This window comes from Gossypium hirsutum, chromosome D11 (assembly GCF_007990345.1).
Source record: "Gossypium hirsutum isolate 1008001.06 chromosome D11, Gossypium_hirsutum_v2.1, whole genome shotgun sequence".
NCBI classification, from domain to species: Eukaryota; Viridiplantae; Streptophyta; class Magnoliopsida; order Malvales; family Malvaceae; genus Gossypium; species Gossypium hirsutum.
This window is the reverse complement of record NC_053447.1, coordinates 67,391,741-67,415,808: the sequence shown is the minus strand read 5'-3', so window position 1 is coordinate 67,415,808 and position 24,068 is coordinate 67,391,741. Positions and strand designations below refer to the sequence as shown.

At 32.0% G+C, this 24,068-nt stretch overlaps 2 protein-coding genes and 1 long non-coding RNA gene across 3 annotated transcripts; 1 reads left to right on the top strand and 2 right to left on the bottom strand.

Moving 5' to 3' along the window:
• Positions 1-275: 275 nt before the first annotated feature.
• Positions 276-1,077, bottom strand: LOC121223462 (uncharacterized). The gene is made up of 2 exons (XR_005920796.1): positions 834-1,077; positions 276-736 (listed from the first exon to the last, which is right to left on the bottom strand). It is a non-coding gene; the product is annotated as an uncharacterized lncRNA (long non-coding RNA).
• Positions 1,078-4,102: 3,025 nt separating this feature from the next.
• Positions 4,103-5,820, bottom strand: LOC107930885 (beta-glucosidase 12). The gene has a single exon (XM_016862648.2). It carries the CDS (start codon positions 5,752-5,754, stop codon positions 4,210-4,212), a length of 1,545 nt encoding a protein of 514 aa, XP_016718137.2. The 5' UTR covers positions 5,755-5,820; the 3' UTR covers positions 4,103-4,209.
• A 10,385-nt stretch (positions 5,821-16,205) lies between these two features.
• Positions 16,206-23,482, top strand: LOC107930931 (mitochondrial Rho GTPase 1). The gene is made up of 15 exons (XM_016862694.2): positions 16,206-16,418; positions 16,630-16,849; positions 17,259-17,391; positions 17,824-17,973; positions 18,220-18,396; positions 18,638-18,892; positions 19,288-19,356; positions 19,496-19,551; positions 19,912-19,993; positions 20,342-20,553; positions 20,630-20,699; positions 21,181-21,293; positions 21,560-21,710; positions 22,311-22,497; positions 23,150-23,482. The coding sequence occupies exons 2-15, from the start codon at positions 16,644-16,646 to the stop codon at positions 23,221-23,223; spliced, it is 1,935 nt and encodes a 644-aa protein (XP_016718183.2). The 5' UTR covers positions 16,206-16,418; positions 16,630-16,643; the 3' UTR covers positions 23,224-23,482.
• Positions 23,483-24,068: the final 586 nt, after the last annotated feature.

Genomic DNA, 24,068 nt, shown 5'->3' with positions numbered 1-24,068 from the left:
GGAGGCTCTTGCCATTCATCTTTAGTCAAGTAAATCCCATTAAACAAGTGCTATTCATATCAGGCCTAGTAAAGTGTCCTATGAGTGGGATAAGGGGAAAAATAACAGTTAATCCATGGCTGGCTCAAGCACAAGAACCAACGTCCCCGAATGACATAAAACAAACATCATCTAACAGAAGAATATGAATTTAGGTACGAAAATAGTCTAGACTGACCATAGTCCAAACCTACGATATAAATAGTTTCATCACAGAACATGTGCAGATTTGGGTGAATTTGTAGCAAATAATATGAAATAACTAGATTATAAATTATCCATGCTCAATGATTACATAACAGGACCGAGTCCTAAACCTAAGAATATAAAATGTGCAACTTCAGCACTCTCTGGTCAAATACACACCCAAAAGTCAGGGATAGAGACTTAATTGTGTGACCAAACTAGCAGCAACAGAACTTATGACTATTCTTTATACAATCTTCAGTGCAGTGAAAAATGTGAGCTACACAAATGAAGACCAAAGTCGAGCAATGAGGCACTCACACCTCTAAATCTTATAGGATTATTCTTATACAACATTCACAGCAGTGAAGAACACAAATTAATGAAACGAAGATCAGAGCAGAGCAATAAGGCACTCACGATTCTAAATGTTCGAAATGCAGAGACCAAGTATGTTAAACTCAAGAATCACCCTTGATTTCATCCGAATCTGAATCACTCGCATTATAACCTGATAAAAGACCCACCACAGCAAACAGCAAATTTCAAACAATTAGGAAATTATCACTTACAAGGTGATGAAGATACTAACATTTACAGAGGTGAACCTGGATGCTTATGGCTGACTTTCCAAACTGAAGACCGCAGCCTCGACGCCCTTGTCATCCAAATTCTTCCCTATAATACCAATACACCGAAGCTAAACTTAGAAACAAAGACAAGCTTAGTTGGAAGAAACAAAATGAGAAATAAGATAAACTAATCCAAAAACCCTGTTGCTGCTTCTAGTTAATCTTGGAACCTAAGAATATAGAACAAAAGCTCCAAACTTTTCTTCATCTTGTAATGAATTTTATACAGCAAAATGTAAAATTTGTCATACGAAAATGGAAATATGATTTACTGAAAGAAGTATATGCTTTAAACTTTTTGATGTTGCTCTTTCAAAAATCAGGATTTATAAATTACACCGCACATAATTTATATGAAATCACCATCAGAAAGCAAGGGATATTAAACCCAGAAAAACTTTCGTTAACTAAAACTACAGAAGAGTAAAAGATTCATAACCATGAAATCAGCATTAAACTACTGAAGAATAAAAAGCCACAAGTGCAATTATACAATAATTCCAATGAAATCAGCAACAATTTCATAAAATAAAATAGCAATTTCAACAGAAACTACTAAAGACTAAAGATTCATAACCATGCAAAATTATTTGATAAAAGATTGTCGAACAAAAGAATTGGCAGATTAATTTCAGTCCGAAATAAAACTCACCCGATATTGGATTAAAGATGATGACCCAAAAAACGCTTCACTCTTTTTTCAATGGATTCAGCTATCAGGTATTTCCAATTTTGTGAAAATATTGAAGAGCAGTAGAGAGTTGCAGATAGGGTTGGGAGGAAATGGGAGGAGACAGAGACTGAAGAAACGATGAGGACAGAATAATAAACAAAAACGGTGGGAGATGGAAGGAGAAATTTTGAGGACAGAATAGGAGAGGGTCGGGTAGGGAGGGAGGGTAAAACAGAGAGCAGGGGACGGAAGGCGGACGTAATAGGTATTACAGGGATTTGGGAAGGGATTACAAAAGCAGCGAAAAAGGGGATTAGGTCGGGATTGGTTTACGCCTGTAATGCCTATTACAGCGAACCAAACGCCGGATTAGAGGCGTCATGTAATACGCGCGTATTCGGCCTGTATTGTATTAGGTAATACACTGAACCAAACATGTTGTTATAATTTATCTATAATATATATAAAAGCGCGAGTTTAAAATTTTTTAAACTGATAAAATATTTTTATTGTGAATTATTTTATTAAATTAAAATTAGAGTAATAATTTATTAATATTATGATGTTGATAATAGTAAAAGTAATATTAATTAATGTAATAGTATATTAATGTGATATTAATTAATTTGGTCATATATCTTTAAAAATTCTACTTAAAAAATAATGTAATATATTATTAATTAATAAAATTATAAATCTATAAAATAATTGAATAAATTAAAAATTAATAAAAAATCAAGTTTTTAATTAAATAAATATATTTTATTTTATTTTATTTTATTTTAAATATGATAATTAATGATGTTAAAATAATTTTTATAATTAATAAAAATTAAATGTGTGAGATTAGCAAAAAAATATAAAAAGATAGTATTAATATATTGGTAATCTAACCTATAATGTATGAAATTATTTATTAATGTTCTCGTTATCAATTTAATAGTTATTATAATTTAATTAGATTTTAGATCAATATTAAATTAAATTTATTATTTTAATTTAATTCTCACTTAATTAATATTATAGTTATATACAAATTTAAGTTAATATTTAGCACTGCATTTTCGTTCAAAATAAACAAAATAAAATCTAAAAAATTATTGGAATTACCATGAGTTATCTCCCACTTTTTTTTCATTACTTCTAAAATATTATTTTATTCTCTCAATTATTTTTCAAAAATAATGGACTTTTATTATAAATTAGACCAATTTTTATTCAATTAGAAAAATATATTTATAATAATTATGAAAATATATTATTTAAAAAATAAACACATAAATAACGTGCAAGACACATGACGTGGGAACTAGTATATATAAAAGCATGATTTGAAAAAAAAAATTATATTGAAGAGAATACTGTTTATTTTCCATCATATTACTAATTCACATTTAAAAATAAAAAAATAAAAGTAAAATAAAAGTTATTATAATTATGCATTAAAAATAATTATAACTTGTTCGAATTTGAAGTTGTCAGAAATACACATTTAAAAATAATTATAATTTAATTTACAATTAATGGTTTAAAATGTTAAGCTAATTTGAAAATAGAAGTATTAATTGAATTGAAATCTAAGCATAAAATATAGGAAAAAGTTAAATGTAATATAGTTAAAAAAAATGGTGAATATATTTTTAAGCCTCCTAATTATCACTTAATTAATATTAGAGTAAAAATTTGATTAAATATTAAACGTGTAAAATCACATATAAAGCATGTGGCATTAGAAGCTAGTAATAATCAAAAGCATAATTTTTGGCGATGAAAAAAAAACCAATTAAAAAATGCTAAAATATACTTTTTAGTAATTTTTTAGATGCTATTTGAACGAAAATGTATTGCTAATACATTTATTTATAGTATTAAATATTATTTTTAATTGATATATAACTATAAATTGTAACATTAATCAAATGATAATTAATCAAAAACAATTAACGTAATTTAATATGGATTCAGAGTTTAATAAAGTGATAATAACTGTAACACTAATAATGAAAATATTATTATTCTATATTTATAATGTGTTATAAAAAAATGAATGTAAAACCTATATATATTAGTTTTATATTAAATATTATGGTAGAAATATTATTAATAAAATATTTTATTTTTATTTTATATTAAATTTATTGATTTTACAGATAAAAATACATAACTAACACAAAATAATAATTTTTAATGAACTTTTTTTTTATCTTAGTCTTTTAAATAGATAAATAGTTTATCTGATTAAATTTTCTTTTAACACAAAATGCTATTCAGTCGATGAATAAGAAGAAATGATTGTATGAAATAGTGACGCCACATCATCTGTATATCTTTTCTAATAGTTTTAATGCCACATAACATTTTCATCCCAAAAAAATTAAATCCAATTGAAAATCCTGAAATTCAGGATGAAATTGTTAATGTGACATTAAACTATTGGAAAATGATAATGTCACTGTTTCATATAATCTTTTTTTTCATAAATAATATATATAAACAGAACTCGAATCTAACTAGCATAAATATAATTAACAAATATCAGCGTTGTATTGATATATATAGAGAGAGAGAAAGAGACGGTTGAATATAAAGCTTATATTAAAACTATATACATGAACATAATTTGCATGCTTAGTTATTATACAAGTTTATTCTGGAATTATTGAAAAAGGAGATTGATCTTTATTCTTTTACACCTTTAATAAAAGCACGGTACCACTTTGCAGAATCCTTAGGTGAACGAACGAGAGTTTTAAAGTCAACATGATAAAGTCCATACCTGACCGTGTAGCCTTCGCCCCATTCGAAAGAATCAAGTAAACTATAATAGAAATATCCTTTGACATTCACACCATTTTTTATTGCAATTTCGAGTTGACGCAAATGTTTTCGAACAAATTCAATTCTGATGGAATCCGTTTGTGACTCGGAGAATGGCACGCTGAAGTTGCTTTTTTCCGTATAACCATTCTCAGTAATATAAATCGCAAGGTTTTTGCTGTAGTTCTCTTGAATAAAATTCAAAAGTTTATAAAGCCCTTCAGGATAAATGTAAATAAAGATACTCCCTCCTGCATTTGGACCGATAAGGACTCCATCTTTGTCAATCGAGACATTTACATTTGGATCTACCAAGTAGCTAACTGGTTCATTTGGATTAGGTGGAATGTTTTTAGCATATCTTGAAGTATAATAATTGATTCCAATGAAATCAAAAGATCCTTTAACAAGCTTCTTTTGTTCTGCAGTGAAAACAGGTAGCCTATCTTTAACCAAACTTCTCATGGTTTCTGGGTATTCTCCATGCGTTAATGGTTCCATATACCATCCCAACTCAAAATCCATGGCTCTTTTTGCTGCCTCTATATCAAGGGATGTGTTTGTATATGGCTCACAATAATGAGAATTAAGGGTTATGCCAATTTGTCCTCCTTGTGTTTCCTGGTACTTCTTTTTGTAAAGATCAGCAGCTGTTGCATGGGTAAGCAGAAGGTTATGGGAAACAATGTAAGGTTCAGTGCCTGAATTACCATTGACACACATTTTCCTCTCTGAACATCTAACCGGTGGAGCCACTCCCATGGCATACCCCATTTTAGCCATAATTAGTGGCTCATTAATTGTAATCCAATATTTAACTCGATCTCCGAATGTTTTAAAACAAATTTCAGCATAGTCCTTGAAATCATTCACAATTCTATGACTTAAGAAGCTTTCATACTTCTTTTCAAGGGCTTCCGGCGGATCAAAGTGCAGAAGTGTCACAACAGGCTCGATGTCATTTTCAATCAACTCATCGATGAATCTGTTGTAATGATCGATACCCTCTTGATTTATTCCACCACTCAAAGTTCCATCAGGCAAAATCCTTGTCCAAGCTATGGAAAATCTATAGGAATTAACCCCAAGGTCTTTCAAAATCGATACATCTTCCTTGTAGCGGTTATATGAATCAGCAGCTACATCCAAGTTGCTTTTGTCTATTATTATGTCCGGGTATTCTCGAATAAATTGGTCCCAAACACTTGGTCCTTTGCCTCCTGATTTAGCCGATCCTTCAGTCTGGGCAGCAGCAGTTGATGCTCCAAAAAGAAAATCATTTGGAAAATCTGACCTTTTAATGCTGGAATGGGATACTTGAGTTGATTCGCCATTGGAAGACAAGCAAGCAAGCAAAACAAAAACAGAGATCCTTACCAGACACCGAGTTACAGAAATTGACAACATTCTTAAGAGTTGTAACCTTGTGGTTTCCGCAACACACAAAGTTAACAACAAAAAAGAATTGTGTGCAAGGATACGCGGAAGAATGGCATTTTATGAATGAGTACCCATCAAAACTATCTAACAGAAAACCTATTTTAAGTATAGTTCCTAAACCGTGAAGGAGTCAATATTTCCAATTATTTCTTTTAGTTAACTAATTGTAAATTGCTAAACAATTTTTTCCAAAATAAGCATATTTACTATTTATATAAAAATTACTAATTAACTAACATAATAAAAACAATTTGAGGAAAATCTGAACCTCATGTGGACCAGGGGCGAATTCAAAGAAATTTTTTAGGGGGGTCGAAATGAAATTTTAATTTTTAATAGTCTATATCTTTATAATTTCTAAATGATTAAATTAAATTTTTATAATTTTAGGGGGGTCAAAGTACAATTTTACCTTTATTAATTTAAAATTTTAAAATTTTCTAAATGACCAAAACAATAATTTTCTATTTTAGGGGGACCGAAGCCCCTACTAACCTCATGAATTCGCCTCTGAATATGGCTTAAGTTGTAATTAAGTCAGTTGTTCAGGCTTTGTCCTATTGTTATAATTAAAAAAATAGCGAAATCTCTTTTAGAATTTGCCAACAATTTGTACCAAAATCATTAAACCAAATAAATTCATCCACTCTTCAGATTCAATCAAATTATTTAATCAAATGTTTTCTTCTTTTTTCTTTAATTTAAAAGGATTAATTCATGATTTGGTCTTTACTTAATTTTTTTTATCCCAATTAAAATTTTGAAGTATCCAAATATTATATAGTTTAGTCCAAGATTTAACTACATTAAAAAAAAAAACCTTATCGGGTTAAATTATGTCATAATCCCTCTAATAGTTAGAAAATGAATCGAAAAGAATTAAAGGCCACCGTACAAATTCCAAAAATCATAATTGAATTTATATTTTAACTTACCTTGTAGTATCCTATTCCCACACTCATAAAATTAGCTCTTAATGTTTACATTTTTATTAATTTAATTTTTATTTTTTAATTGAATTTGACCATTAACTTTTGTTTAAAAAATTTAAATTGTTTTTAAACAAAAAAAAATATTTTTAACGATGTTGATGTTGCAACTCGCATGACAATCCACGTATAATTCATGTTGACATTACATTATTTGTCTTACACGTCACATCTGTTGGGAAATGTGTTCATATTGTAATAAAAATATAATTGTTTTCTATATACTTGAACGGTGAATAAATAAATAAAGTTTGTAATAGGGCCCAATCGGCCCAGGTCCAAACAAAATAAAAAAAACAGTCTAAGTTTTTACAAGCCCAATCAATTGGTCCAGGCCCGCGCAAGCCCAATATAGCAAAAAACAAAAAAACCTAAGTAAAAAAACCCTAGCCTCTCTGCTTCAGCGCCGCAAGTAGTCCCCCGCCTCCAGCAGCCTCTCCAAGCGCCCGGTTTTCTCCACGATTACCTGCAAAAGTGGACTAGAGGAGTCCGAAAAAGAAAATATTGTAAATAAAATATATTTTCTTAGGCTATAAAAAGCCTAAAGTTGTACATTAAAAGGACTGGAAAATAGAGGCAGAGAAATCGATAGAAAATACAGATATTAAACTTGTTTTCAAAGGTGATTTTTGTTTTTTTATTTTGCAGTACTTGTACTTTACGAAATTTTTCTTGTTTTTTTCTCTTATTTTCATCATTATTTTGTATAAAATAACAAAGAAAATAACAAAAGGGAACTTACCTGAGAACATCGTGCTGTTGCCATCTCCGTCGCGATCGGAGCTTTGGTGAGGAGGCCGACGAACGGCGGCGCAATGACGCTAGGGACGGAACCCTAGCAGAGCGAAAGAGGGGTTTTTTTCATTTTGTTTATTTTTTTTCCCTTCATTCAGGCAAATGATTTTTGGGGAAAAAAATCTATTTTAAGTAACATATCAAAACAGCGCTGTTTCGTCCAGCCCCTGACTCGCGCGGTGACCCGACCCGAAGGGGAGGATCCGCGCTTTTGGCTTCAATGGGGAATTTGCGCAATTGGCCCCTCCCTCCTGCAACGCGTTTCAGTTAAATCCTGTTTTTCTCTTTTTTAAATTGGGTTGCAGATTTTATCTTTGCTGCAATTCGATACCCCGCTGCGTGGCGTTTTGAAAGGGAAGGAATAATTTCCTTTTTAGTCTCCCATTGTTGCTCGCACGTTCGAATTGATCCTTTTTTTAAATATTATTTTAAATTAACCCCATTTTTCCGTTTTTAATTCAATTTAACCCATTTTTTAGTTTTTATCACAATTACGCCATACTATTATTTTGTTTTATTTTATTTATTACTATAATATTGCATATTATTATTGTTGAAACCGTTTTTTGAAAATAAAAATTTTAGTTTCGACTTAAAAATAAAAACTAAAATTGGAGTCGCCACCGATCCTTTATTAAGGTGTGATCGGCGCACCTTAAAAATAATTTTGGTCTGCGAAATTTGAGAAAACAGGTTCGGGAGTCAGTTACGCACGAGGAATGATTAGCACCCTCGTAACTCCCAAAATTGGTACCAAATTGATTTTATTTATGCCTTGGTGTCGAAAACTTGAAAAGATTTTAAAAGGAAACTTTTTTATTTCATGAATGAATTAAAACGATAAGACATTCTTATTTCAAAGAAATAAAACACCACACCAGTGAGTTAGGGCACAATGTTTTTAAATCCTCAAAATACCCGAATATTGCCTTTTGCTTTTGAAAATTCTTATTTCGAGAAGAAAATGTCATGACCAGTAAGTTAGGACCCAACATTTTTGAATTCCCGAGAATAAGCTTTTATTTGAAATTTGCGGATTTATTGCAAAACAAATACTTAGCTTTTTAAATTCGTCGAAAAAATAACCGCAATCCAGTAAGTTAGGACACGACTTTCTCAAGAATCACGAATGCCAAATATTTTGAAAATTCATAAAATATGATGATTTTCATGCTTTAATGAAAACATACATTTTCTTTAAAAGCAAGATAAAATGTTAATACACAACATTAAACACATACTTTAATTTAAATTATAAATGTGTCTGTATTTACAAAATATAAATGTATGGGTATATCATGAAAATATGTGTGTATGTAAATATATGTATATATGTACAATATGCATATAAAATAATAGAATGTGTAAAAAAAATGTTTACAATGATTTTTTTTTTAAAACGTGAACATAAATATATTTAAAAAAATATGAGAAATATTACATAAAAAATGGACTAAACGTACATACTTATTCATAACAAAATATAAAGAATACATATATTTTAAAAAAATGTCCGTATGTGCCAAATTCATGCATGGCTTTATAAAAGTTTAAATATGTATATATATATTATAAGAATGCATGTATATATTAAAAATGTAGAAAAAGTATATTTACAACAATTTTCAGATAGTGTACGTGCACATATATATGCATAAAACTATGAAAATAAATAATAACAAAATATGTAACATATGTATATAAAATGCATATGCGTATATAGGTAAATATAATAATAATAAATAATACAATAATAACGATCTAAAAAAAAAGTCAAAAGAGAGGAAAAAAAACAAAAGAATGCAATTAAAACGGAATGAAAGACCAAATTGTGAAGCACGCCTTATATTCGGGGGTTAGAATGGAAATAACCCGCCTCCTAAAACGGTACGCAGCAATCGTGGACCAATATGCAATTGCATAAAATGCACAGCAAAATTTAAAAGAAATAGGAAATGTAATTTAAATGCGCTGCAAAAACAAAGGGACTGATTGCGCAAATTGACCATTGAAATAAAACACGCGGATCCTGAGAAAACGGCTTTGAAAATAATTTAATGGAGTCGATTTATTCAATATGAAATTAAATTGGGCGGTCTTGATAATTATTCAACTAGAGAAATTGATTAAAGAATTTTGTTGAAAATTTAATTTTAAAAAATTTTAATAATTTTTGGAAAAATTAATTTTGATTAAGCAAAATTAAATTAATCAATTTGATTAAAATAAATATTATATTTTTAGAGATTAATTTTTAAGTCAGAGAATTAGCTAAATATGTAATTGGACTTGAAAATTGGACATGATATCGAAATTGGGCCCAATAACCCAAAATAGAGACTGAGACCCAAAATTGGTCGAACCGAGCCTAATATGTGAAATCAAGTCTGTAACACCCTGTAACACCCTTAACCCGTATTCGCCGTTAGAATAGGGTTATGGAGCATTATCGGAGTTTACAGATCAAACAAATTCAAAACATGCTAAAACAATCATCCTAGGTGCCTAACCAATGTACCCTCATTAGTACCAGATTTATATCATCAATTCATATCATCAAAACATCATTCAAATCCAAATTATAAACATACTAAATTCAATCCATTCTGCCTAGTTCATAATCACTTAAACATAAACTTAAATTCACATGTACAAATCTAAATTTGGTTCAATTTATCATGCCATAATATGACTTCAAACACAAACACATGTTTATATGTATATACCAAACCAACCTAACACTTATAACCTCATTTACAATCAATCCACAAAATAACTATCATTTAAACATCCTAGGTACATGCCGACGCAAAAGATAAACATCACCACATTTGAATTCGGGATCGTTGTTGGATGCTGAATCGACGTTCAAAAGTTAAGTACTAACTTGCGCACGAAAAACAAAACCGTACGCTGAGTAAAATTCAGTGGTATTTCTATGATATGAGTATTTAAAGGCAAGAGATTACAAATGTATAATTGAAATATAAACACATATTAATATTTTAAGAAAAATCACAACTACCATATGTCAACTCTTTGAATTCATGCATATTAGCATATCATATTTCATTTGTTTCACAATTCTCATACTTGCTATATAAATAGCTTTTCACATTTGATTCACATTTCATTTAAACAATGACATTATCAATTTCATATTCAAATCATGAGTATATAGCTCATATATTCCACGTATTCACAACATATTTCACATTTTATTTTCAATTCACTATATCACTTCCATTTCTCATACCATGCTATTTCAATATCAATTATAGAACTTTATTATTTATTTACCCCTATTAACACGTGTAGCGACCTAAAATTTTGGGCATGGGCGCTAGACAAAGTAACTATTGAATGTTTGAAAACAGAATCTCGATTTTATTTGAAAAAGGAGTCGCCGCCAATCTTTTTTCTAGGTGTGATCGGACACCTAATAAATTCTCTTTTTTAAAAGAAAATTTTATTTTTTAAATTTTCCTAAAAAGATGTAATTTTAGGTCTGCGTGAAAATCTAGAAAAAATTAGAGTTCGGGAGTCGGTTATGCGCGAGGAAGGTATTAGCACCCTTGCGATGCCCAAAATTGGTATATCGTTAAACGCATGTTGTTTTAATTTTCAAAATGCAAGTTCAATTTAATATTTAATCGTAATCCGATTGAAATATGGAATTTTTTTTTAAAACACGAGAATTTTGAAGCACAAATTTTTTTTGTTTTTTAAAAAACGAAATTTTAGAACACGAAAATTTTAGAAACACGATTTTTTTTAAAACACGACAATTTTTGAAACACGAGAATTTTTCAAAACACAAATTTAAAAAAAACATGACAATTTGTGAAACATTAGAGTCATTGAAAACACGGAAATTTGTGAAAAAACGAAATTTTTTGAAACACAGAAATTTTTAGAAAACAAGAAAATTTTGAATCACCGGAATTTTTGAAAACATGAAGATTTTTGAAACACCGAAATTTTTAAAAACACGAGGATTTTTGAAACACAACTTTTATTTTGAAAATAGGAAACTTTTTGAAAACACAGAAATTTTTAAAACACGAGAATTTTTGAAACACTAGAATTTTTGAAAACACGAGAATTTTTGAAAACACGAAAATTTTTGAATCAATGGATTTTTTAAAACACGAGAAAAATTTTTTGAAGACACGAAAAATTTTGAAAGATAGAAATTTTTTGAAATCATGAGATTTTTTTGAATATTTTCAATTTTTAAAAGGGCGTATCGATTTTAACGTGAACTGGTGATATTCACCCAACATAGCGATGAAATCAACGATTTTATGTTAAATCGATTCGTTGCCTTATTTATTAAAAGTATTTAAAATAAAATAAAATAAAAATTAAATTAAATTAAATTAAAAATTAAAAATATAAATGCAAAAATATAAAATGCACAAAATACTAATAATATTAAAACGAAAAAAATACGAGCATTAAATTAAAATTAAAAAGCGAAATTACCGAAAAGATCTCGAAACACGAATTTCGTCGAACGGGTCCCACAAATTGAACCCTTTTTTTTTCTTCCCTTTTTTCCTTTTTTTTTCTGGCCTGCTTCTTTTGGGCCTGCTGGGCTGGTACGTGCGGGCCGGGCCTGTTGGTGGGCTTGGGGTCTGCTGGGCTGATGCGCAAATGGGCCTGCTGGGCTGCCCAAAAATGGCATGCTTTCTTTTTTGTTTTGTTTTGCTTTTTTTTTGGGCTTTGCTTTTTTTTAGGGCCTGAAGCTGCGGGTCGGGTCGTCAGTCGGGTCGGCCGGTTCGGGTCGGGTCGGGTCGGGTCGGTTTGACCCGACTGTTGAAAAAATTTTATTTTTTTCTTCTTTTTCTTTTTCTTCTTTTTTCTTTCTTCCTCCCCGATCAGCCCCCCCGCCGATTTCTCTGCTGCTGCCGGTGCTTCCTCTGCCTGCGGTGCAACGGCTGACGACGGCGACGTGTGGTGGAGCTCTCCTTTTCTCCCTCTTTTCTTCTTTGCTTGCTCCTTTTTTTTATTTTCGTGGGTATTTTTCTTTGATGATTTTTTTTTGCTTGATTTGCTTTCTTTGGTGGTAGTAGATGGGAGTATAACGGTGGTGGTGGTTTGACGACGCACGGTGGCTATGAGGCTGCTGTTTTTGCTTGATTTTTCTCTCAAAAATTTTGTTATTTTTTTTCTTTTTGCTTCCTTGCTTGGCTGGCCATTTTGGGGGTTTTAAAACCCCTTTTATTTTGATTTTTCCTCTCCTTTTTGCAGGTTGCAGGTGGCTAGGGAGGGGTAGGCCGGCCGCCGCCTGTTGCAGGCGCAAGTTGCGCTGGTTGCTGCCAGAGGGACCAAAATGTAAATGCAGTAAAAGTTTTGGGGCTGAAATGTAATTTTGAGAAAGTTTAATTGTCAAAATATAATTTTAGGAAAGTTTAGGAGTTAAAATGTAATTTGAAAAGTTTAGGGTTGAAATATAATTTTGAGAAATTTTAGGGGTCAAAATGTAAAAAAAATTTACACGAAATTATTTCCAGACAAAATTCAGTGATGACAACACGACTCGGACTCGGACTCGGACGGATACACGAATCCAACCAACACACGAGTTTGGCACCCAGTGCCTCATCGAATAATCTGAAGTAATATGCACCCAGCGCTATATAAATTTGACACCCAGTGTCTCATCGGTTAAATTGAAGTAAATTGGCACCCAGTGCTCATCGATTTGAAGTCGAAGAAATCCCTGAACTCTTCCTATCCTATGTGATGACATTTATATTCGACTCAGCCCGATACAGTTAATAGGGTTCCAATTCACTTTCCAAATATAACCAATATCCAATTATCATATTTGCACATTATCACATTTACACATATATATTCATAATATATATATCAATTCAATTCAATCAACTTTAATTCAATTCAATATTAAAGTACAAAATATATTTTTCATATAATCCCATATACACATGAAATCAATTCAATAGTCAAAGTGCCAAATACTCACCTCAACCACTTACCATATACTTTAAATCAAAATACAACAATTAACAACTAGGTTCGGATTATAGAAATACAAACTAGGAATTCCGCGCTATTCGACATTAACTTTATCATTCCTCTTTTTAGTCGAGGATTCTGGTACGATGTTAGATACGGAATTAAAACAATTAAAATTTATCAGTATAACACAATTCAATTTCATATTGAATATTTCAATTTTGACTCAATATTTGCTTAATTTCTAGTTTAATCCCTAAACCGAGACTAATTTTTATTCTTCACAATTAATTCTATATCTTCATACAATTTCCACTTTAAACTAAATTTAACTCTCTATTTTCACTTAAATTCCTAAATTTCAAAATTTTCACAATTTAGTCCCTATTATTCAAAATTTATAATTCATTCTACAATTTAATCTTTTTTCATTTTTAACTTAAAAATCTATCAATTTAATCCCTAATAATAAGATTTTTCAACATTAACAACCTTTAAAAACTCAATCAATGCTAAAATTTCGACATGGATCGGGTAGTACTTAACACCGAAATTCCAAAAACATAAAAATTATAAAAAAAAACTAATTTGACTAACGAATTGAACTTGAAAACTTTTGAAACCCTAAACCTTGCGTCTGTTTCTTTCTTTTTTTCTCTTTCTCTTTCTCAATTTTGATTTTGCTTTTATCTTTCTTTATTTTACTTATTTGTTTTATTATAGTTACTTTATTATTATATTATATATATTTACTTAAATATTAAGTAAAACATATTATAATATATATTTTAATTTTAATTTATTAATAATATATATAACAATTTTACACTTTATTCTGGCTCACTAAACAATAGCATAATTGTTTATTTAGTCCCTTTAGTTTTTCTTTAATCTATAATTCAACTTTCACCCTATATGCAATTTAGTTATTATATCTAATTACTCTTAATTCATGTAAATTTACTTAACCGAAATTTAATTAACTACACAACTAGCTTAGTAAATATTTATTAAAAATATTTACGAGTCCGATTTACGGGAACGGAGTTCCGAGAATGCATTTTTTTCAATTTGGTCCTTTTTAATTAATTAACTATCGAAACGTTAAAATTTTCTTAATGAAACTTTAGTACCACCTTAATGACACTCCGTAAATATTTATAAAAATATTTACAGCTCAGTTTATAAAAACAAAGTCCTGATACCTCATTTTCTAAGACCACTTGAACTTAATAAATCACTTATATAACATAAATTATTAAATCATTTTTTTTTAAATCACATTTGACTCGTAAATATTAAATAATAATATTTACGAACTTACTCGTCGGATATGGTGGCCTCGAAATCACTGTTTTTCGACACTACTGAAAAATAGGTTGTTACAAAGTTGACGGTCCAACGGTGGCTGGATCGGACCGGTTGGGTTATCACTATGCTTGAATTGAACCGACAACAACCGAATCGGTTCAGGGTGCCGTGAGGGTGTCACACCTGTGATGACACCATCGAACATAGCGGCAATGATGACGACATTCCAGTGGTCGACGGATGGTCGACGACGGTAATTCTTCTATGGTTGAGCAGTGAAAGAATTACAGTTCTGCTGATACTCTACTAGATAATTTGATTTCAAATTAAGTGTTTCAAACATAATATTATTTTAATAGTTTTAATATTAAATTAAATTTAATAATTATCTTAATATTAAATTTAATATTTATGTTATAGTTAAGTATTCTATTAATTTAATAGATTTAATGTTAAATTTAATCTAATATTTATTTACATTAGTTTAATATTAAAATGATTAAGTTTAATAATAATTGAATTTTATAAACTCTCCCTATATAAAAGGTTTAGATTAGAGCTGCTCATGGGCCGGGCCGGGCAGAGCCCATAAAAAATTTCAGCCCGCATCCTAGGCCCGGGGCAAAATATGGGACTGAGATTTTTTCTAGGCCCGACCAGAGAAAAAATTCCTAAGCCCGAGCTCGGCCCGGCCCGACCCGGCCCATTTTTTTAATAAACACTAAAAATTTATTTTAAAAATATTTTTTAAAAAGTATTTTAAAAAGTATTTTAAAATTAAAAAAATAAAAACAAATATATTTATTATATTCGGGTTGGGCTGGGCCTGGACCAAAAAAGTGGTGCTCGCGGCCCGACTTATTTTCTAAACGGGCCTCATTTTTTGCCCAAGCCCATATTTCGAGCGGGCCGTCGGGCCGGGCCAGGCCGCATGGCCCATGAGCACCTCTAGTTTAGATCAAGAGATAGTTATATAGAGAAAATATGACTATACAAACGTGAACTTAAAGATAGCGGAGAAGATTATTCGATCGAAACATTTATTCTGACGAAAAAGAAATGTACAATTTTAATTAAGTGTTTAGTACTTTAAAGTTATGTTTAAAAATTAACATTTTAATCCGTATTTATTGTAAAAAATTAAATTCTTAAAAAAAAGTTGATTATTAATTTCGACTCTTTAGACAAAAAAATCTAACAAAATCTAAAAATTAGATTAACAAAAATTAACAATAAAAGCTTAATTTCTCATTATATCTACCCTATTTAATTACCTGTCTATCACAGTTATTTTCACTTTATTGAAATTAATCGCACTGTTTATCAAAATGATTCTTCAAATTGAACAGCCAGGATCGTCCCAATGGAAATGGGCCACTCTTCACTTCAAACAAATAAATTAAAATAAACAAAAATATAGTTAAAAATTCTATAATTCTTTTTAAGGAGCGCTTCCACCGCCACCGCCGCCTCTCCCTAGGGTTTTCGGCGGCCTCTCTCCGCTACCAACACAGTAAACCTCCCTCTCTTATCCACCTCAATATTCAGGTTATTTACCTTCATGCCCCTCTCTTACCCCTTACTTCCATTTATCGTTTCTCAAAACCAAAATTTTTGCCCTCCATCTCACTTTTTATTTACGTATTTGACACTGTAGCTTAGCTATTTTCACTTCACGTTCTTCCATCTTCGATCAACTAGGGTTTTGCTTTGTTTTTTTTTTTCTTTCATTTGCTTATAATTATTTTTTTATTTTTAGTTTTCAATTTCTGAATGGCTAAATCTTCGAATCCGGAAGGGAAGCCCGGTGTTCGAATCGTGGTGGCCGGAGACCGAGGCACTGGAAAGTCGAGCTTGATCGTAACAGCCGCCGCCGAGACTTTCCCGACAAATGTGCTTCGGTTGTTGCCGCCAACAAGGTTGCCGGGAGATTTCTACCCCGACCGTGTCCCCATCACCATCATTGATACCTCCGCTAAGTATATTTCTATTAATTATTCTCTACATTACTTGCCATTTTCATTTTTGTTAATTTTTGACGCAATTCTAGTGTTATTTGGAGCTGTAATTGTATTTTTTTAAAAATGAATTTATAGTGAGAATTGTATATTTTGTGTAACAGCTTTAGCATAGACTTAGTTTAGCGCATTAAAGAAGCAGAATGTGATAAGATAATATCTTGTTTGCTTTGATTATGGCCGTGTTTGCAGTAATTGTAGCATTTTAAATGAATTTGTAGTGAGAGAAGTGTAAATTTTGCTTTAGCTTCGACTTAGTTTAGGCGTAGCATTATAAAAACGCAGAATGTGGTAAGATAAGTTCTTGTTTTCTTTGATTATGGTCATGTTTTGTCTTAAGGTTATTTTTTTTATTGTTTTTCCTTTCTAGTCCGGAGGATAGAGGTAAACTAGCAGAAGAACTGAAGCGAGCTGATGCAGTAGTGCTTACTTATGCGTGTGATCAACCTGAAACCCTTAACAGATTGAGTACTTACTGGCTTCCAGAACTTCGGCAATTAGAGGTTTTTATCTTAATTTGCTTTTGTACTTGTGTATTTGTGCTAGTTTGTTCTTTTGATAGAAAACATGTTAAGGTGAAGTAAGTTGTCAATATCTTTTTAACAGTGTTCGGCCTGCTATTAATTCTACTTCATGTGCCTGTGTAGGACCCATAGCAAACTGTAGAAGGCTGATGGTTATGAGGAAAGTGACCTTATGGATATAGGGAAAAATCACAAAATATCATCATGTTGTTACTTTTTCATATTTATAGCATTTGAACCAGTTTCAAAGGAATTTAAATATGCTTTCAGGAGGCCAGTTGGCTCAGTCAGGATTTTACTATACTTAATAGCACATTATCTTTTCTTATTACACCTTGTAGATCACATGGATATTTTTTTTCTTTCATGAATCTACTTTTGATGAAACTGAAGTAAATTTTTGTTGAGTAGGTGAAAGTGCCTGTTATAGTAGTAGGCTGTAAGCTGGATTTAAGAGATGATCAGCAGCAAGTGAGCTTGGAACAGGTGATGTCACCGATAATGCAACAGTTTCGGGAGATTGAAACTTGTATTGAGTGTTCAGCTTATAAACACATTCAGGTATGGATATATGTCTTTTGTTTCTTTTGGAGGTTAATTTGAAATTCTGGTGCCATATAATTCTGATAAAATGTAGACTAGTTTTAGCACCAATTCCTGGTTTTCGCTTCTTGAGTGAATTGTTGTCAGATTTGCACATATGTGACAATTGGCATTAATTTAGTTAGCTGTGTGACACTAATTGATATTAATGAACACATCAATACTATCAGAGATTGAACTTTTAAAGTATCTCCTTTTTGGTAGATCCCTGAGGTTTTCTACTATGCTCAAAAGGCAGTGCTTCATCCAACAGGCCCATTATTTGATCAGGAATCACAAACTTTGAAGCCACGATGTGTGAGAGCCTTGAAGCGAATTTTTATTCTCTGTGATCATGACAGGGATGGTGCTCTTAGTGATGCTGAACTCAACGATTTTCAGGTTCCTCATTTGTTCCTTGACTTATTTGTCTTTTATTTTTAAGGTGGTTAGGACGTGTTTGGGTAATGGCTTCAGTGTTTATGAATAATGATTGTCCTGACCAGCTTTGACATTACACAAACACTGCTTGATGTGTTGAATGCTTATAATTTTAAGCTCACAACAAATATTTTCTCAATGATAACTTAAGATATCTTGTACTTAAGCATCTAAAAAAATCTGATAATTTGTTGTAAAATAGGTCAAATGTTTCAATGCTCCATTACAACCTTCGGAAATAGTTGGTGTGAAACGGGTTGTGCAAGATAAGATGGTTGAAGGAGTCAATGAGCGCGGTCTTACATTGACCGGTTTCCTATTTCTTCATGCACTGTTCATAGAAAAAGGCCGCCTTGAGACTACATGGACTGTCCTGAGGAAATTTGGATATAACAATGATATCAAACTTTCAGATGATCTAATTCCACATTCTTCAGTTAAACGAGCTCCTGATCAGGTAATGCTTCATAGTGAACATTATTTTTATATGAAAAACTGAAGTAAGCATTTATAACTGTTATTCCTTTGGTGTTTGTGTTTCCAACTAGAATTGACTGACACATTGTTTTTGCTTACAATATTGTACATACGAGAATTGGTAATAATTTGATGTGCTGTAGAGTGAAATTTTTACCATGACTGGATATAGCCATTTAATAATCATATATTTGATTACCAATGGAATGCCTCGCTGTATTTAAGATGAGCAGTGCCTAATTGGTTGATATTAGATCAATTTTTGTCTTATTTCAAATATAACGTACTATGTTTGTTATCATATACACTTTATCGTGCCATTTTTTAAACTTGACATTATGATTCTTTGGTCTTCTCATTTTTTAATTTGTGTAGAGTGTGGAGCTGACAAATGAAGCTATTGAATACCTGACGGGCATCTATGAATTGTTTGACGGTGACTTAGTATGTCTCAGTCTTTTCTCACATTTATTTTAGTGTGATGTACCTTGCCTTTGACATTGTCCGGTCTAAAAATATTAATGCCCTAACTTGTTCTTAAAGCTTTTGAAGTTCTAACAACTTGAATATTGTTCTTTTTCAGGACAATAACCTTCGTCCAGTTGAAGTGGAGGATGTTTTCTCAACTGCTCCCGACAGGTATTACAATTTGAAGTAATATTAGTTCATTTTCTTTTTATTAAATTGCAATATGTGCCCTATCGAGAAGGCAATTTAAGGGCAGGAATGTCTTTTCCGTCCCAACTTTATCCCTTTTTTATTTTCTTTTACTTTGAGTGTGGGTGAGCATACCAATTTGGTCTGTCAAAAAAAGTAGGATAACAAGCTATTGCTGACTAAATAGAAAGTAAAGAAGTTGCTTAAATGAGGGGATTTTATTTTAGAAAAACAAGTGTCTATAACCATGTATTTTGCACATATAGATAATCTCTATTATTATAAGTTGCCAACAGGACGCTGTTGTGGATAATGCTTGACATTTTTTCTGTTTAACTTCAGCCCTTGGAATGATGTACCGTACAAAGATGCTGCAGAAAAAACTGCACTGGGAGGGCTATCACTTGATGCATTTCTGTCAGAGGTATTCATGGTTTCCTCACTTCTTGAAACGGGATATCATACTTCATGCAGTCTCATAAGAATTAACTCATTGTTGACTATGCTATGTCTGAGGAAACTCTAATGCCTATTATCTTATGAAAACTTTGACTTGTTCTTGTTTTGAGTTTTGCAGTCCAACCATTAATTCATTATGGAAATAAATAAATAGCAACCCTATGAGCATTTGTAGCTGCTTATGAAAATGTTGTACTGTGGTTTTTATTTCATTTGGGTGGATTGGCTATTGGGGTTGATCATTACTTCATATTTTGGCTATTATATATGTCAGCCTGTGCTTGTAATTTATTATTTCTGTTGTGCGCTGCAGTGGGCCCTTATGACACTCCTAGATCCAGCTCGTAGTTTGGAGAACTTGATATACATCGGATATCCTGGTGATCCTTCATCTGCTATCCGTGTGACTAAGAGAAGGCGCCTAGATCGAAAGAAGCAACAATCAGAAAGAAATGTTTTCCAGTGCTTTGTTTTCGGTCCAGCTAATGCTGGGAAATCTGTGTTAATAAATTCTTTCCTTGGCAGGTATTCATTAGAACTTGTTTCCTATTAACTCGATCTCTTTTCACCAAATTGAAAAACTTCATTCACTGTAATGTAGGCCCTATTCTGATACATATTCTCCAACTATTGATGACCGATATGCTGTGAATGTTGTGGAACTGCCTGGGGTAAGTTCCATTGAACTATGTGCCATGTTTTGGGATTGTATGTTGAAAGCAGCCCCCTAACTCAAAACACAGGGAATTTTTTTTCTGTCTTTCCAGAGGATTGGGGACTTAAGCTGAAGTAACTTGAACTTTAGCATATATTCATTTCTTGCTCTTCTAGATTCTATACCATAAAGCATGTTTTCACGGGTATACTAGAAAAATGTTTCATAAGGTTCAGATGAAATAATTTCTTTGAGATGGTAACCTATCAGAACCCACATGTTCCTTGCAGTATCAAAGCAATTCCTCCTGGAACTTTCGCTTATAAATGCTTATTGTTTCCTTGGCATATCCTTCTGGACATTTAGTTAGCATAGCAATTACTGAGTTATATATAGCTAGGTTGATAAAATTTTGAGCCTTGGTTGACTTCATTGTTGCTTTGATGTGTTGATGTTTCAGCTCTTGTTCCAAGTGTAATTTTCTTTTTCATTTGTAGGGCATAAAGAAAACTCTAGTCTTGCGAGAAATCCCTGAAGATGGAGTTGCAAAACTACTGTCTAGTAAAGATTCTTTGGCTGTCTGTGACATAGCAGTATTTGTTCATGACAGGTAAATCACAGGCATGCTTAATTCAAACTAGGGTTTCAAATTTAGAAGTATCTGCTATTATAAGTTAAAAGATTTCAGTATTTGATCCTAATTACGCAAAAGGTTGTTCTCACATGGGTTTGAAGTGTACTCTTTTTATGTTAAGTAAAGATAGTTAACTTTTTTTGTTCCACGTTTGAATTTTTATAAAATTCATTTAGATGCATATCCGCATGTATTTGTTCCTTTTGCTGAGTGCCATGTCATGATTGTCTGGCCTTTTTCAGTTCTGATGAGTCTTCATGGAAGAGAGCAGCTGAATTGCTCGTGGATGTTGCCGGTCATGGTGAAGACACTGGTTATGAGGTGCCTTGCCTTATTGTTGCTGCTAAGGATGATCTGGATTCATTTCCGACCGCAATACAGGATTCTACCAGGGTATTTTGTATTCCTTTTTTTTTTTTCTTTTTTTGGTCTAAATAATTTAAAGTTCTTACATGGTTAAGTGAATAAGTAGAATGTCTTAGAGGACTCATAAAATTCTAAATTTTGTGTTCATTTCATTTAGACCCAGCAATATTAGACTTGAGACTGAAAAAATAACTAAAACATTAATGATACTAAGGGTGGGTTTGGATGGGCGATTGGGTGTGGTGCGGTGCGTTTAGCTTACTTTTTGTCTCACGCTACAGTATCGTTACAGTATCTAATCTCACCGCTACCGTTGTTTTTACACTAACCGCAGGTAAACACACCGCTCATCCAAACTCACCCTAATATAAAAATGCCTCAAAATGAATTATTAACGTGTCAAAGTTAAACAAAGATAAATTAACTTAAACACAATTTTTGACATAACAAAATGCACGAACACAATACAAATACACGGATTTCAGGTCTAATGTCATTGAAGAGGTACAACACGTGTTTATGTCACTGTTTGCCTCACCGTATAGGGTAATTGTAGAACAAATCCTTTGCAGTTTCATCTTGAAGAACCGGACTGAATGCATATCGTTGCAAATTTTGCTTTTGCAGGTTAGCCAGGATATGGGAATAGAGGCACCTATACCTATCAGCTCAAAATTGAGTGATTTCAATAACATATTCCGAAGGATAGTAAATGCTGCTGAGCATCCTCATTTGAGCATTCCTGAAACTGAGGCTGGCAGAAGTCGGAAGCAGTACCATCGGCTTATAAACCGATCTCTCATGTTTGTTTCAGGTACGCTGATAGTCTGGCATCCCACAACTGTTTCATTCTTGATGCACTCAGAGCTTCGGGTTCTTGAAACATGGTTCGCCATGGTTAGATTTTCTTATGACTAGCTGCCGTACATATCATTTTTCGCGATACCCTTGTCTGAAAGTCTAATGTCCAATGCATATTTGGACATGGATAGAGGATAAGACCCTCCAAAAGATATGAATAAACTTTTAAAAAAAGATTTGTGCCAAACACATACCCGTATCTAACTCTCACTCCACATCCAAGTAACATAAGTCAGGGGCAAGTACTAATGTGCCTCTCCTTTCGTGTTTTGAACTTGGGTACGGTGTGCACTTTAAATCCTTGACAATATCTAGTTAGGATTCTGTTTAAGCCTTACGCAGGATGTTCAGACACTTCAGCTTACTGCTCCTTGGCCGTGCTTTTCTTGGAGGATTAATGTGCAAGCTTTTGGAAAATCCGAGACAATAGTCCTTGTATTGCTTCAAAGTTGCTTTGACATGAATATCACTGCTTGTTCTTTTTTTTTTTTTTTTCTTCCCTCTGACTTGCCTTTTTTTAACTTCTCTTTATATTTTATCTCAATAGTCACATTCATGATGCTGAATTGTTAATAATTTTCAATGCCGTGTGTTGCCTTTTACAGTTGGAGCTGCCGTAGCCATTGTCGGATTGGCAGCTTATCGTGTATATGCTGCAAGGAAGAATGCCTCCAATTAAGGATGAAGATTCTCCTATCTCTTACACACTAAACATGGTAATTTCGTCTTCTTAGAAACATCTATTCCTTGCTTTTATCAAATTTCCGCACCCTCATTTCCATTCATATAAGAAATCCTTATCCGTAGAAGAAAAAAACCTGCAAAAAATCTACTGTCGTTTTAATGGTGGAAGAGTTTGATGTGTAGAAATATTAGGAGGAAAAAAGGAAAATGGTTGAACTGAATTGTGTAATGAAAAAATTTTGCTTAGATTTTTAGCCATTTTGTTACAATGTTCATTTCTTGGTTATGTTTTTTTCTTGAAATATTGATGTTTTGTCATATTTTCGGACATGAGATAGTGATCTCTCCAAGAACCCTCCGAAGAACATTCTTGTTCTTGAACAACTTCCGTGTTAAAACTACAATAAAACCAAAGTTTTTAAAATCGGACCGATGGTTGAATTGGTCAGATCATCGATTTTTGGTTCAATCAGTTCAATTGAATAAATTACTAAAAATATATTTAATAAATAGAGAAAATCGGTTTAACCGATTCAGCAGTCGGTTTGACGGTTCATTGATCAATTGGTCTGATTCCTTATTTTGAACTGTTATCTTGACCGGTTCTTGGTCCAATTGGTCTTGACCAGCTGGTCCGATCCAGTTATGAAAATAGAAGAAAACTGGCATAGGCATTTCTAGCCTAGTCTAATCTCTCTTTGAAGTTGTGCCTTGTTGATACTTCTTAGTTCCGTTTGTTTATGCTAATCATCTCTAAGAGGGGATTTCAGTAACTTGATTAGATAAATTGATCTAAATAAGTTTATTTGGTCGGTTTGTAAATTCTTCTTTTTTTTAAAA